The following is a 17090-nucleotide window of genomic DNA, read 5'->3' on the forward strand; positions in this document are numbered from 1 at the left end:
CGTGAGCCCGCCCACCGACCTTGCGGCTACTATTCGGGCAATTGTGCGTGAAGAGCTGCAGCGACAAGGTGGTAGGGTCGACGAAACCATTCCTCATCCACCTACCAATCCACCCTACTACACGGCGGCACCATCAGCTACTTTGCCACCATCGGTATGTGTGGCAGACATCAGCGAAATTGGAAATCCGAGGCCACGTCGTGACTCATTCACGGCCGACCAGCGATATGGCCAACGCCTTCGGCACGGCCCCGCCACACAGAGGTGGGCAGCCCTCGCTCAGCAAGCTCGTCACCGACCCTTCACAGCTGAGCGGTCTCAGCATTGGTTCAGCGAGCGTCCTCTACCAGTCTGCTACAACTGTGGCTTCGAAGGACATATTGCCAGGTATTGCAACTACCGGCAGCCGCCAAGATACGACCGATCACCGAGATCTAACCGTTCTGGCGTTACCCGAGCACCGACATTCCCGGGAAGCGTGTCTTACGAGATCCCAGGACCACTACGAAACCAATCTCCGGCCTCTGACCGCAGTGTGACACCACCACCTGCCCCTCGTGCCAACCGATCACCGTCTCCTCGGCGCCGCCACTCCTCGCCTCTTACGGAAAACTAGCCGGCGCGGCCGTTGGAGGTAAGGTCGCCGGACATTCCTCGATTTCAACAGATATACCTCCGTTAGCTTCCATGCTTAGAAATAAGGTTCGAGTGCTTATCGATGGTGTACCGACGATGGCGTTGGTGGACACAGGTGCAAGCGTGTCAGTGATGAGTTTAGTTTTCGCCCGCCTTCTTGGATGAAAGGTTATGTTTCGTTGGGATCGTCCTGATACGTTTCGTGGAGTGAGCGGAGAGGTGTTACAACCTGTTGGTGTCTGCACTGTGACTGTTAGTTTGGCATGCCAGAACTTTGTCGCGGAGTTTGCTGTTCTCCCTCATACTACGCACGACGTCATTCTGGGACTCGATTTCTTGAAGCTATGTGGTGCTACTGTTGATTGCCACACAGGACAAATTACAGTAGATTCTGATATCCCAGTTTTGTTTATGGAAAACTCGCCCTCTCAAGAAAGTCTCTTTGCGTGTCTGTGGACACAACTGTGCCGTCGTTGTCTGCAAAATGTGTCCCTGTTGCCTGTTCACCTGCAAGCGAGAAAACATTTGACGCAACTGTGGAGCCCGTGCATCTTAGTTGCATAAAGAAGACAGTTTTAATACCCTACTGTACATTATCGGTTGCGCAAGGGCATACTGGTTTATGGGCGATTAACTGCTCTAATGAACCTACAGTGCTGCCGAAGGGTCTGAAACTTGCAGAGATTCGTGAACACCAAGTATTGTCGCTTGCCACCCTCGCAGAAAGCAATGATTCCCCGGATAAGACCCGTTGCGATAATCTGCACGCCAGGGACGCCACCATTATGGCTATGATTGATAAGTCACTCAGCACCAAGGAACGTAATGAACTGGCGAGTATTCTGCGCAAACATGCTGGTATTTTTGATTTCGCACAGCATGATTCACCGTCATTCTCTGCTTCTCGTATAAAGCACCGAATCGACACGACATCTCACAGACCTCTCCGACAGAAACCATATCGTGTATCACCTTCCGAACGCGCAGTGATCAATGAACAGGTTTGCGAGATGCTCAAGCAAAATGTAATTCAAGAATCATGTAGTCCGTGGGCCGCTCCAGTAATTCTAGTGAAGAAGAAAGATGGGACATGGCGATTTTGTGTTGATTACCGCCGTCTCAACGCCATCACTAAAAAAGACGTATACCCACTCCCGCGGATTGATGATGCTATCGACTGTCTATCATCGGCCTCTTACTTTTCGTCTGTGGATCTGAGGTCAGGCTACTGGCAGATTCCAATGCACGAGGAAGACAAGGAGAAGACGGCATTTGTTACAACAGATGGACTATTTGAATTCAATGTGATGCCGTTCGGACTCTGCAACGCGCCCGCAACTTTTGAGCGATTTATGGACAACATTCTACGTGGATTGAAGTGGGAAGTGTGTATGTGTTACTTGGACGACGTTGTAATTTTTGGGCGCACCTTTTGTGAGCACAACACACGCCTTGGTCTCGTACTGGACTGTCTAAGCAAAGCACGCTTGGTGCTGAACTCAAAGAAATGTCGTTTTGGAGAGCGCCAAACACTCGTCCTTGGACACTTAGTAAACAAAGAAGGCATAAGACCGGATCCCGCCAAGACGGCCGCAGTGGAGGCATTTAGGCAGCCAAGCTCGGTGAAAGAACTGCGAAGCTTTTTGGGGCTTTGTTCATACTTTCGCCGATTCATTCCTGGCTTTGCCAATATCGCATACCCGCTCACGTGTCTGCTTCAGAAAGGTGCGCAGTTTGACTGGACCCCGGAATGCGAGTCTGCTTTTTCGGAGTTGAAGTTTCTTTTGACGTCGCATCCGATTCTTCGCCACTTCAATCCTCTCGCTCCCGCTGAGATTCACACAGACGCCAGTGGTATTGGTGTAGGCGCTGTCCTGGTTCAACGCTTGGATAATCAAGAACACGTCGTAGCGTATGCAAGTCGCTCGCTCAGCAAGTCCGAGCGTAACTACACTGTCACAGAGCAAGAATGCCTTGCAGTAGTCTTTGCAGTGCAGCGCTTCCAGTCCTACCTGTACGGACGCCCCTTTACCGTCGTGACAGACCATCATTCTCTCTGCTGGTTGGTCAACCTGCGTGACCCATCTGGTCGGCTGGCGCGCTGGGCACTTCGTCTACAAGAATATGACTTCACGGTTTCCTATAAAAGCGGCCGACGTCACGCTGACGCAGATTGTCTTTCGCGACTGCCGCTTCCAACGATTGAATGTGACGCGGACACCTTCGATACCTACATTGCATCACTCCACCACCCATTTCCCGATAACAAGACCTTTAAGGATGAGAAACAAAAGGACAGCACCGTACAACAGCTTCTTGCTACCAAACCAAAATCATCGCCTACGCGCTTCTGCATCCGAGACGGGCTACTGTACAAAAAGAGCTACACCAACACCGGCTCACGATATCTTCTGGTTGTTCCGAAGAGTCTTCGCGTTTATGTTTTGCAGGCTATGCATGATGACCCAACATCCGGTCATCTAGGCACAGCGAAAACTCTGTGCCGTCTTCAAGAAAGATTCTACTGGCCCAAAATGCGCCAGACCACGGAACAATACGTGTCTAGATGTAACGAGTGTCAACGTCATAAGCGCCCAACAAGTGCTCCTTTAGGGCGATTACATCCGGTGCCGCCCCCTAGAGCTCCATTCGAACAAGTCGGGATTGACCTCCTTGGACCCTTTCCCCGGTCGTCTGATGGAAATCGCTGGATAGTCGTTTGCACCGACCATTTAACACGGTACTGCGAGACAGCTGCCATACCATCGGCAACTGCAGCCGATGTGTCTTCCTTCATGCTACGTTTTGTAATTCTTCGACATGGACCTCCCAAAATCGTAATCAGTGACCGTGGCCGACAATTCACAGCAGATGTGATGGAAGAGATGCTTCGTGTCTGTGCTTCAAGGTTTCTGCACTCTACGCCATACCATCCCCAAACGAACGGTCTAACTGAACGAACGAACAGAACTCTCTCGAACATGCTGTCTATGTATGTTGCATCCGATCACAAGGACTGGGACAGTATTCTACCCTTTATCACATATGCATTCAACACCGCTCAGCATGAAACTACCGGCTACAGTCCTTTCTTTCTTCTATATGCTCGACCACCTCGTCATACCCTGAATACCATCTTCCCGTGTTTGGACCACCGTGATCCCTGCATATCCGAGATCATCTGTCGGGCAGAAGAAGCTAGACGCCTTGCTTATTTGCGCACTCTTGCTTCGCAAGTTCGCTCGAAGGCACATTTTGACCGCCGACGCCGACACGTGACGTACAATCGCGGCGATCTAGTGTTGCTGTGGACACCAACTAGAAAACGCGGTTTGAGCGAGAAACTGCTAGCGCACTATGCGGGACCTTATCTTGTTGCAGACCGTATCAGTGATTTAGTTTACCGCATAGCGCGTCTCCATTCAAACGGCCGACGGTCTGCAAAAACTGAACTTGTCCATGTTGCACGTTTGAAGCGCTTTATTCCTCGAGGGACTGTTTGACTCGCCCAGTGGGCTTCGTCTGCGTGGAGGGAAGTGTTACCACATGTGTAATTTAGGTATGTGCACCTGTGTAGCGGGGAACATGGTGGTAGCAGAAGAAGAGGACGTTCGGTTCGTGGCAAGAGCTCGCTGCTTCGCGTTCACTGCGGTATACCGTCGAGTCGACCGTTACGTCTGCTTCGAATAAACCCCTCGTAGGCGTAACAATATATATATATATATATATATATATATATATATATATATATATATATATATATATATATATATATATATAAACGGGGGAAACGACGGACGAACGTGCGAAAATGTTTATTTCTTAATTTCCACAGGAGAGCCTTCCTTCCTCAGGGAATAGAGGGTACACGTAAACACTTTTTTTAAATAGAGGAGTATGGTGGGGGCCCCCAGGACGTGCTGAACTATTATCGTTATAGATATGGCATATATCGTGTCACTATCAATAAAGATAGGCAGTTGCGTGTTATGGTTATGACTACACACCGGAATATTCGCAAATGCCTATTTGGTTTCTTGCGTTACTATCGTGCCATTTTCCAATATGAGCACAAATTAGAGGGTAAGAAATGCTTTCATTGTGTTTTTATAGTGCGTATAAATGCCTATTTTGAACTTTGGTGCCTAAATTTCTAAGAGTTCATAGATATGCCTTTTTTCCAAATCAGTGCCTATGTAAACGCTATTTAACCTCAAATGTTGCTTTCAAGTACAAAAGTCCGGTACTAATGTTGTTACCTGGCATAATTGAGCTTTTAAAACGTGGTGGGGTGAGACATATACTCCATCTCATCAGTAACGTTCTGCACTGTCAAGTCTACAAGGCAGTTTAGCCAATAGGAAGGTCGATTAGCCTCCCACATGTATTCATCCGTGTGGCATCGTCAGCTCTAGCGTTCTAGGAATGTTGGTCTGCAGGGAATTTCTCAGGCCTCTGATCGGGTGTGTCGGGAGCAGGATGTGCTTCTGTGCAGCGGCAGTACGATGAAGAACAATTGGAAAACCATGGAGTGTAATCAGGGAAAAGGCAAATTGGAGAAGAAAAAAAAGATATCCATCTGGTTTTTGTTACATTTGTGATTTACTTCTTAAATGGTGCTTCACTAGGTCCCATGCGAAATTTTAATTAGACAGTGGAAGTTGTTGCGTGCCCAATGAAAAGATTTTTATCACTAAAACTTTTAATTGGTTCATTAGAAGCTGCGAAAGCATGATTTGAGGAGGTAAGCTTAAAACCTTCGCCACTCCCTCGATGCAAGGGCAATTCGTTTCCTGCCCTTTTTGATATCGAAGCAACTCGCAACTGGAGGATCAGACGACGCCGACGCATCAGCACGTCATGAGCGCGTAAGGTACATTCGCATGACATGCCCATGTTCTCTGTATTGTACTGCCTGATTCTTTGGGTTGTGTCCCTCTATGCGCACACGTTGGGAGAGGCTGGCATGGAGCACGTATCCTTACCATCATTCACAGCATCGCACCGCTGTACCTCTAAGAGAAGATGCACCAAAAAACACGCCAAGCGTTATGAATGCTGGCAGCGGAACGATGCAAGAACAGCGAGTACACCACCACAAACGAAATGGAGGTAGCTTAGTCTCGCATCTCGCTAGATACGAAGTTAATCCGTCTGTGTGTTGTAATATTTCTGTCAACCTTCATATCTATTCATGCAACAGATTGCACAAATTCGACAGTTCACTTCAAAAAGTTCTCGCGCTGTCACTGAAATGGATTGCCCAATGAATGGTTATATAAATTTTTAGGCTTTTATGGTAATGAATAATACTAACAAATAGAGGAAAGAAGATATTGAAAATGGAAAGAGTGACATAACATTTCTTTTTACCATTTTGACCAGACAGTATAGTGTTTATGTTGTATATAGATTACTCTAATATCAAACAAATTTAAATTTCTTTTGATGTATTAGCTCCACTTCATAGCTTTTTCGAAAGTTCGTCCTCATCCTCTTTCCAACAGCAGTACAAGGTACCCAAGGAGGTCATCTTTAGTATAACCTCCTTTAAGGTGTGATGAGATCTTTCCAACAGCAGTACAAGGTACCCAAAGAGGTGATTTTCAGTATAACCTCCTTGAAGGTGTGATGAGATCTTCCCAACAGCAGTACAAGGTACCCAAGGAGGTCCTTTTCAGTATAACCTCCTTGAAGGTGTGATGAGATGACCCCCAGCTGTGCGTATTTAGTGTCCACTCAATGGCGTCAAAACTTTCTTTAAATCCTTCGTGGCAGCGTAATTGACATAACTGGGAATTCGTGCCCATGCACGACAGGTCTGAATTGCGCTGCCAGAAGCACGAGCACGATACCGTGGACGCTGATCTTCAATTCATAATGCTGGATTATTTAGTTAGTACAGCAACTGTAGCAACAGTACTAGTCGATTCTACAGTAGTGGCAATATCAAGCGTAATGCAACTCCTTCCACCACGTGAAAATATTATAGTGTTTTTTTTTCTCAGCACTTTTAACGATTATCATGGCTCTGTGGTAGAAGTCTTGTTTGCTACGCGGACGTCCTAGCTTCGTTTCGCACTCAGAGTTGGGAAATTTGATCATTTATTTTATTTGCATCTTTCTCGATTTGTTGCTGATAGACAAGATGGTTTTTGCTCACCACAAATGACGCCAACGCGGACGCTAATGCAGGAATTCTTTCAAAACGAGCTCCTCAACGTTATCACGTTAATATATCGGCCAAGCTCAATCTTGCAATATTCCAATGGGAGGCGGCCCTGTCCAGTTCTGAGACAACCTAGAAATATGCCTGGTCTATTGAATTCGGACGGTGGCCACAGCCGAAGATCTTGCAGTCGATGAGGTCAAGCCACTTGTCGCACAACTCGTAGGTAATATTTTACCGCAAGGGATAAGCAGACGTTCGGAAACCTTTAGGTGACATTCTCCGGTCTATATACACATAAAACATTTCGCACCGTCGTTCACTCGAAAATTTATGTTCCTGTGGCGTTTCGTGAAGCTTTAGATGAAGCATCGTACCGATATCGCAATGAAATTGTACTAAGCTCTCTGGCGACGTTTCTTTTTTCCAATTCTTAAACTACCAAAGCTCTCTTCCCCCTTGTTAAGCCCTGCCCTTTTCCTTACCTCAACCTTAATTTTTGCAGATCAACCCCTTCTGTACCCCGCAGCGGAGGAGCAGCCTCCATAAGAATCTTTAAGGGAATAATTTATATTTAACAATTGTAAGAAAACCTCTGAAAAACTAAATCACAAATTTCAATACTTCTGGACCCCTCCCTTTTTAGTTGGTCAACGCATATTTTCCAGCAGGTGTTCAAGGTACTATTGTGTTTAATGATGTAATTTCGTCTTTAACGAAACAAGTAGTATTGGAGAGGGGCTTTAATTTTCATCATACGGGATCTGGATTTAAAGCTAAAATTTATAACCTACCGCAGTTTTATTTTTTTTTGTGCAACTTCATCGTATTTTGGTAAGCTCGTCCTCATCTTCCCTTTAACAGCGGGACATACTTGCCTTGCCGCAAAAGTAGCTACAGCACTAGTTGACTTTATATTAGCGGCATTATGATGGCTCGTTTCACCACATGAATATAATATAGGCTTTTTAGATGCGAAGCAGCTGTTTGACTACACTGTGTAACGCTGTCTCTCCGTACGAACGCCCCACGTGCCGCTTGTGTTGGGTGGTGCCAATGAGGTAACGCCACTGCTGCGGGTTGTCAATACGTTCCCCTCGCAATGCGCACTGACGTCACTTTCTCCCTCATCTGCCAGTGCTGGCCGTGGCACCAACAGCTGCTGCCTCCTCCGCTCGCCCGAAACACTTGCCGTGACCACCTCTCGCTACTACGTCGAATCGTTGGTTCTCGCGAAATAAACCTGATCAACGCCTAACGTACGCATTGAAACATGTCTGTATATGTAACCTACAAGGCCTGCGCAAGCCTTCGCTTCAAACAAATCTTCTAGTGCTCACCAATGCACCCGCGTTAGTGCCATTCAACCCGTGAAGCTGCTGCTTGCGTAACGCACTTGCTTCGCGCCCCATAAGAGTTTCCTTCGGGTTGCTGGTCCAAATTTTTTAATGATGCAGGAGGTCATCACGACTACGTGACAAACAAAGTATGAAACATTGCCTTCAAATTATATCGCAATACAAACACATAAAATGGCAAAAATGAAGGGTATTGAAAGTTTTTTTTTTTTCGCGTCATATACGACGCCAACATACGCACCCTGCTTTTCCATACTATACGAGCTGAGAAATTTTGTGTCTTTAGTTGTTTATGGCCTTGATTTTTGCGGTTTCATTTACTCAATTTTCTCCTTTTTTTAAGTGCTCATACAGATTTACAAAGTAAATGACAGCAAAAATATTGACCTTCAAACGCGAGCTACCTGCTACACCTTTGATATACGATAACTTATAGCGTGAGAGGTGCATTTTAACGACAATCGTGTTTCTTGGGATACTTCATCGCCGAAAGTTTTGTCTGTCAGTCTATCTCTGTGCCTGTCTTTCTTGTGCTGTCACCCGATTCAGTAAAACGGCGAATGTTTAACCCTTCGCAACGGAGCCTCTTGAAAAACGACCAGCCATCTTGATCTGGTTTTAGCGTTCATACCTGCCTTCATATTCAATAAGAAAACAAATATTACGCATATTTTGCGCAACATAGGTACAGGGTTATCAGGTAGTGTGTTACTCTTTTTTTCGAAAACAGCTTGAAAGCATACAGAGGCTTCGTGGTAGAACGCCTACTTGCAAAGAAGATATCCTTGATTCGACCGATTCTCACCAGGAGCCGTTAACTTTTATTTCTTTTATTTGAATATTTTTAAATTTTTCGGTCACAAGATGATTTTTCACTCAAAACAATGACGCCTACGCTGACGCCGTCACAAGAATTCCTGCAAAACTCGCTGTTCAACGCCATCGTATTATTATATCGACCAAGCTCAATCCTACAATACTCGAGAGAGAGGGGATGCAGTGTCTCAACAAGCCTTGGTCGACTGAGCCCGATCGGCGGTCACAGCCGATGGTCTTGCCGAATATGAGTTCCAACCACTAGCGGCTCATCTTGTGGGCAATATTTTACCGCAGCTGATCAAGCAGGCGTGGTGTAACTGTGGTCTATGACACGTAAAACATCTCGCATTGTTCTTCACTCCTAACACTTTCATTTTCCCGCAATTTCTTTCGTGAAACTCGAAGAAAAACATCGCACTGATTTCGCTTTCTACTTGTACTAAGCTTGCTGGGAATGTGTTCTCGATTATTAAACTACCCAGGTTGCCTTCCTTCTTGTAAAGGCCTCCCATTTTCCTTGCCTAAACCTTATTCTTTGCAGACCACCATATTCTATATGCCCCGCAGTAGAAAGCCAGCTTCCATGAGTTTTTTGAAGAAACTATTTATACATCATAAATTTTTGTAACCCACTAAAAGAGCTCAATCACAAACTTCAAAACCCCTACCGTAAAACAGAAGTACCGATGGGCAAAGCAGGTTGTAAAACGCAAGCATTGCCTGTTGTATCCTGTGTATAGTAGTTTCGGTTTCTGTGTTTGATTTGGCAACACTGGGTCCTTGTGATTGTATGTATGTGTGGAACGTCTAATAAAAAGGAGAGTATGCAACCGCTACCCGTGAGTGCGAGGCACGTCACTCGTTCCCTACAATGGCGACGAGTGTTTGAACCCCGTCTGGGATAGTTCCCGGGGGATAACCAGCCACGCCCCCCAGATGGCTTTCGCTGGCATCGCCCCACCGGATCCGTTCCTTCCGACACCGGGTCGTCCCGTGCAGCCATGGTTCTGATGGCACGACATGTTCAATGTCTATCTGCTGGCGTCCGGTGCTTCAGAGTTCTCCCCAGAGCGACGCAAGGCTCTTCTACTACATTCCTTGGGACCCGAAGGTCAACGTATCTTCAATACTCTGTCTATTTCGCAGGCGGCCGAAAAGGCTGAGGAGAAAGGGACCGGAGCTACGCCCGACGTGTATGACTCCACGGTAGCGGCACTGGCTAAGCACTTCGATGCCACCTGCAACCTGGTCGTCGAGCGCCACCGATTTCACAGTCGAATTCAGTTCCCAGGCGAGTCTATTCAAGAATACGTGACCGCGCTAACAGAGCTTGCCGCGATGTGCTCATTTATGTCGCAAGAAGAGTCACTACATGACCAGTTTGTTGCCGGTGTGTCTTCGCATCGTATTCGGGAACGTCTTCTGTTAGAAGGGTCTTCGCTTTCGTTCAACAAGGCAGTTGCTCTCGGGAGTCAAATCGAGCAGGCAGCAGTGTAAATGAAGAAATTTTCCGACTCTGTGCAACCAGTATCTGCGCAGTCTGGCACAAAAGGCGGTTCATCGTTGCAGTCACCGAATTCACTGCCGCGTGCTCGCACTTTCAGTCAACGCGATAAGGCAGCTACATCGGAGAACCGCCCCCCATCTCGACAGCGCTCTCCATCAACTCGCAGCAACACGCGAATTCTTCGTATTGCTTCAGGTGTGGTTCTAAACAGCATCGCGCTTCTTGGAAACGCTGCCCAGCTAAAGGAAAAAAATGCTTCTTTTGTGGCCGTTTCGGACATTTTGAAAACGTTTGCATCCAGAAGCGGTCGCAAGAAGTTGTCCACGAGGTTTCAGTACATAGCCCGTTGCAGGATGAAACAGTCGAGGTTTTTGTAGTTCAAAAGCCTCTTGCATCCGGAATTCACATTAACATTCAAATCGGGCAGGTCGCTATGAAGCTGTTAGTTGATTGTGGCTCTTCCGTTTCCATTCTTTCAGGCAAGGTGTTTGACCAACATTTCTCTGGTGTGCCGCTTCTTCCTGTTCCTCGTGTGACGCTTCTGGATAATTCCAAAACACCAATTTCGGTTCGAGGCTGCTTCTTTTCTGAGGTCTTTTTCGAGAATTGCAGCGAGCCGCTTTTGTTTTTTGTCGTCGAACAGGATACTTCTCTCGTTGGCTTGGGTGGTATTAAGGCCTTGAAGCTGCGTATTGAAGGCTCACAGCTGCAGTGTTTTCAAACCAGCACGGTACCGAACGCCGAAGTAACTCGGACATGTTCAATAGAGCCATCCATGCAGCTGCCGTCAGCACTTCAGCAAAAGTTTTGCTCGCTCTTCACAAATGAGCTGGGCCTTGCAAAAGGTTTTGTTCACAGGATTAAGACACGTGCGGGTGTTCAGCCAGTAGCATCAAAACTTCGCCGGCTTCCTTTCATGTCACGACCACGCGTGTCTTCCGAACTGCAGCGCCTGGAAAGCTTGGACATCATTGAACGTATCGACGCGTCAGAATGGGTGTCACCTGTTGTAGTCATTCAGAATAAAGATGGAAGTATTAGGCTTTGTGTAGATTTACGCGAACCTAACAAGGTCATCGTTCCGGACAGCTTTCCGCTGCCTCACATGGATGAGTTGCTTTAAACCTTGGTGGGTGCCACGCACTTTTCCAAACTCGACTTAGGGTCTGCCTACCACCAAGTTCCGCTGGATTCTGAGAGCAGGGACTTGACAGCTTTTATAACACATGAAGGGCTGTACCGGTTCAAACGCGTTTGTTTTTGGGCTAGCCTCAGCACCTGCTGCTTTTCAGAGTATGATGTGTCGAATCCTTCGCAATTGTGCGGGTGTCCTGTTTTACATCGACGATGTAATTATTTTTGGTAAATCAGCTGAGGAGCACCTCAAGAACTTGGCGGCAGTGTTGCAGCGTATCGAATACGCAGGTCTGAAGCTGAACAGCAAATGTGTGTTTGGAGTTCAGGAGCTCGAATTCTTGGGCCACAAGGTGACACCTAGCGGTATTTCACCACTGTCGGGGAAAGTGGACGCAATTGTGGAAACCCTAGTTCCAAGAAATGCCGCTGAACTCCGCTCCTTTCTTGGGTTGGTGGAATACTACGCCAAGTTTGTGCCACACTTGGCCGAGATGGTAGAACCAATGAGGGCTCTTCTTAGAAAAGGCGAAACCTTCACCTGGTCTGTTGAGGTGGATAACAGTTTCCGCGCGGTAAAGGAGGTATTATCGTCAGATCTTGTCTCGCACATGTTTGATCCTGCGCTTCCAATTATCATTTCCTCTGATGCATCCGAATGTGGTCTTGGAGCAGTCCTTCAGCAGCACGCCGATAATAAGCTTCGTACTGTTGCTTTTGCATCATGCACGCTATCTCCGGCTGAAAGAAAGTACGCAGTTGGCGAGAAGGAAGCACTTGCATGCATTTGGGCATGCAAACATTGGCATGCATACCTGTGGGGACGGAGCTTTTCTCCGAACAGACCACCAGGCCCTCGTTTCGCTTCTGTCTTCGCAGGTCTCAGGCCGACGCCCACTTAGAATTGCACGCTTGTGCACAAGGCTACTACGTTACAATTTCACGGTGGAGTACCAGAAAGGCTCATCTAACAGAGTGGCCGATGCTCTTTTGCGGTTACCCGTTCATATGGCAGATGGAGAGCTGACTTTTGAGGAGGAAATTGTTTCCATGGTTCAACCAAGTTGCCTGACCAAAGAGCAGTTTGAACAAGCGGTTTTTCCTGACGCCACTCTTCAAAAGGTGAAGGAGTTTTAAATGAGTCTTGGCCGTCACAGAGACTTGCCGGAAGGTCTGGAACCATAATTCAGAGTTTGAGACGAATTGTCAGTGGTGAGCGAATTGTTGTTGCGTGCAGAGAGGCTTGTAGTTCCACCATCTCTCGTGGCTCAACTTGTGGCAACAGCACATGAAACTCACCAGGGTGTCGGACGCACCAAAGCCAGACTTAGGGAGCAATTTTGGTGGCCCCGCATGGACAGTCACGTGGAAGCAGTCCACAATTGTAGCATCTGTCAAGCAACAGATAAATCGGCAAAGACGTCACCTGCCCCGCTGCAACCTGTCGAGCTACCAGAGAGACCATGGCAGAAACTTGCAATGGATATCGTTGGTCCCCTGGAGAGGGCGCCTCCAGATTGCAGATTTGTGCTGACACTCGTAGATTACTTCTCAAAATAGCCAGAAGTACAGTTTTCAAATGAAATTTCTACAAGAACCGTGACCGAGTTCCTTCTCAACGTATTTGCACGGGAAGGCTATCCTGAAGCGATAGTCTGTGATAATGGGCCCCAATTCACGTCAAAGGCATTTGTCAACTTCCTAGAAGAACAAGCGATCCGCCTGTCACACTCATCTGTTTATTACCCGCAGGCAAACGGACAGATCGAGCGGTTCAACCGCACGTTCAAGACTTGCCTACAACTGGCCCGTCTAGAACAACGTCCGCTGCGAACTGCTGTACGGCATTACCTCGCCGCATACAGGTGTACACCACACGCCTGTATGCGGCGTGTGGTGTACACCACACGCCACAGATATGGTTATAAAGTGTGAATGTGTAAATATTTCTTAGTTGGTGTACCTGTTACCTAATGTATTCAATATTTTTGGCATGTGTATAGATAATTTTGTGTGTATATATTGATGTGTATTTCTTGCTGTGTATTTCTCGTTCCACATATTAACTATGCGCGAATGACCTGTACTAACGTACTAACGCCTTCCCAAAATAAAACAAAATAAATGAGGGAGGGAAAATGTTGTATCCTGTATATAGTAGTTTCGGTTTCTGTGTTTGAGTTGGCAACACTGGGTGCTTATGATTGTATATATTTGTGGAAAGTCTAATAAAAAGGGCAGTATGCAACCGCTACCCGTGCGTGCGAGTCACGTCACCCGGTCACTACAGATTGCAGGTTAAGGCCGCAGCACGACGCCCAGAGGCCGCAGCACGACGCCCACAGGCTCAGAGCGATGGTGAAAGCTATCAGCAGGGAGCAAGGGTCCATCGCAGGCTGTTGAAGTGCGCGATGACAGCGTGTGGGATGAAAATGTGCCCGATCCGGGCAGCACTTCAATCGACGGAACTGGTCCCGGTGTCTTCCCCGACATCGACCTCGTTAGGTACTAGCAAGCTCTCCAATATATGACGGCGAGACGTAAGATCCTCGGACAAATCGTGCCCATCCTCGCAGAGCTCTGTTTTCTGGAAGCCCATTGTGTCCGTTGAACAGCTGTGCAAAATTTCACACTGATTCTAGTGGTGTACGCAAAAGAGGATTCAGAGGTGGAGTTCTCGGCAAGGACAATGCAGCCACTCAACGGACTAACGGCCGAGCTCACCAGGCACACGCGCATGGCCGGGACACGCAGTTGGACTGCTCATTGTAAGCGTTCTTCGAGTGGATGACGAACAGGTATATACCCAGTGTTCACCACGACGAAGATGGCACGACAGGGTGCGAGCTTCACAAAGGTGGCCAGGTGAGTCCATTCTTCACAAACAATGGACGCACCTGGCGTTCACCCTCTGGTTTTCAGTCCTCTGTCAGAGTCGCCTCTGTGCTTGATGGCTTAACGAACCCTGTGGTGCTGTTATTCATATTTCAGGGACGAGTGCTCGAACGGCGAGAAATGACAGCTTGCCGCAATGGCGGAGATTCTAGCACGCTCTACCGTGCCACCAGCGTAATTTGACTGGGTGGGCGCGGTCGGTCACAAATGAAGTAAATCCACTGCGAGAAGTGGGGTATGTGTGGCATAAATGCGACACAGTTTAGTAAAAGTAGTCAAACTGCTGGTCGATTTGCTCTTTCACTACCATAAATCTTGACCATGGTAGTCAATATTTTCGCGATGTAGTTATTTTGCAAAAAGCTTGGCTTTTAAAAGAAAAGTTTTCATACAAAAAATTACCGCATATTTAGGCTAGACCAGCCCTCCAGGGATGATGACTTAGCCGTATATTTTACTCCAAGAATTTCTCAATGTGTGAAAACTAATCGTCATGCAAAGAATTTTGACAGTAATATATCAGCATTAGACGTTTTTTTTTTTTTTTCAGGCTGACTCGCTTTTTAGTTGGCGCATGCATTATTACTCACGGGTGTTCAAGACACTATTGAGCTTAAGCCTGCAATTTTGTCTGGAGCAAACCAATATTACTGCAGACTGACCTTAATTATCACCTTATTAGATCTCACTTTAAAAATAATCCTCGTGCTTTTAAATTTATAGGAAAATTTCGAGATTGTTGATTGATACAAAACAAACAAATAAATAAAAAATGCGATTAAATGTGGGTAATATATTGCTGCCTAATACGGTTACTGTTTGATATTTTGTTGTTTAAAGTTATTACTGGCCAATGCTGATAGTTAAGCCGTGAGAACACAATGACGACAAAGAGACAACAAGGACAGGAGCGCTTGTGTCCTTCTTGTCTTTATGTCGTCGTTCTGATTTCGGGCTATAACTATCGTCATGTCATACCAACTAGCCCAAACTGCCACACTGGCTAATGCTGTTTTGCCTGCTTGACTGTGCTAGTACACCAGACTACCGAATTAACTTGATCATAACAGCCTTGAATATGCTTGTTGGATTCTAACAAATTCATTTCTAATTACTTATCGAGCATTCGTCGTTGTCAACATTTCAATAAAGTATGTTTAGAAGATTGAGTGTACGTACAAACGGCATAAGAAACATCTTTTTTTCAATGACCGAAACAGAGTTTAATTCATACAGTTAATTTTAGGCTATTTTGGAAACGGATTAAGAATAATTTTTGTTCTTATACGTGCATATCTACGTGCATATCTAAAACTCTATACGTGCATATCTAAAAAATAGCAGCATATCCACGGAGTGAATGATGGAGAGTTGGGCGAAGCATTCGTCGGTCCAATCGTTCTTGCTTCCGCCTGTCCATACGTCCGTCTGAGTGACCGTCCATGCGTCCATCCGCCCGTCCGTGCGTGCGTCTCTTCGTGCGTCCGTCTCTGCGTTCGTCGATGCATCCGCCCCTGCGTCCGTTCATGCGTCCATCCATCCATCTGTCTGAGTGTCCATTCGTCAACTATTCAACACTCCAAGTACCACCATCTCGCATCTTTTCATCATATATTCCCCATATAGAAGCACCGCCATCTAGTGGACATTGCAAGGACTAAACGAGAGGTGGTACACGCACACTTTCTTACGGCTTGCGCTTCGGGTCTACTTCCCACCTTTAACCACCTCCAGTTCGTGGTATATACTAGTTCACTGTATTCATGGCACCGCGGCCCAACGCTCGCAAAACCTTTTTAAAACCAAGGAGGCTACGCCCAGCGAGCATGACGTAGCAACATTTTCCTGTCAGATAGTGTTCAATGTACATGCCAAAGGCTGCTAATGGGAAATGAGAGAAACGAGAATTCGCCTTTTACTTTCTTACGGCTTGCGCTTCGTATTTACTTCCAACCTTTAACCACCTCGAGTTCATGGTATATACTAGTTCGTTGTATTCATGGCGCTGAGGCTCAACGCTCGCTAAACCTTTCTAAAACTAAGGAGGTTACATCCAGCGAGTATACCGTAGCAACCCTTTCTTGTCGTATGCCCCGCCACGGTGGTCTAGTGGCTAAGGTACTCGGCTACTGACCCGCAGGTCGCGGGTTCTAATCCCGGCGGCGGCGGCTGCATTTCCGATGGAGGCGGAAATGTCGTAGGCCCGCGTGCTCAGATATGGGTGCACGTAAAAGAACCCCAGGTGGTCAAAATTTCCGGAGCCCTCCACTACGACGTCTCCCATAATTATTTGGTGGTTTTGGGACGTTAAACCCCACAAATCAATGAATCAATCAATTTTTCTTGTCATATAGTGCTCGCTGTTCATGCCAATGGCTGCTAATGGGGAATGAGAGACAGAAGCATGCGGCTTTTAGTTAACGCGCACGCCGCGATCTTTTTATTGTTCAACAAAGCACAGGAGAAATCTCCCACTGGCACCACCTTGCAGGTCAATATGTAACACTGGTTACACACTACGACTACGACTACGACTACGAGGGACGAACGGGTGCCGCTTTAAGAAGCTTCG

At 46.9% G+C, this 17090-nt stretch overlaps 1 protein-coding gene across 1 annotated transcript; it reads left to right on the forward strand.

Annotated features, from left to right (window-relative positions):
• Positions 1–9826: 9826 nt before the first annotated feature.
• On the forward strand, positions 9827–11025 carry LOC142775055 (uncharacterized). The gene is made up of 3 exons (XM_075876372.1): positions 9827–10475; positions 10685–10823; positions 10969–11025. Exons 1-3 carry the CDS (start codon positions 10003–10005, stop codon positions 11023–11025), a joined length of 669 nt encoding a protein of 222 aa, XP_075732487.1. The 5' UTR covers positions 9827–10002.
• The last annotated feature ends 6065 nt before the right edge of the window (positions 11026–17090 follow it).

Source organism: Rhipicephalus microplus, chromosome X, assembly GCF_043290135.1.
Source record: "Rhipicephalus microplus isolate Deutch F79 chromosome X, USDA_Rmic, whole genome shotgun sequence".
In the NCBI taxonomy this organism is placed as follows: Eukaryota; Metazoa; Arthropoda; class Arachnida; order Ixodida; family Ixodidae; genus Rhipicephalus; species Rhipicephalus microplus.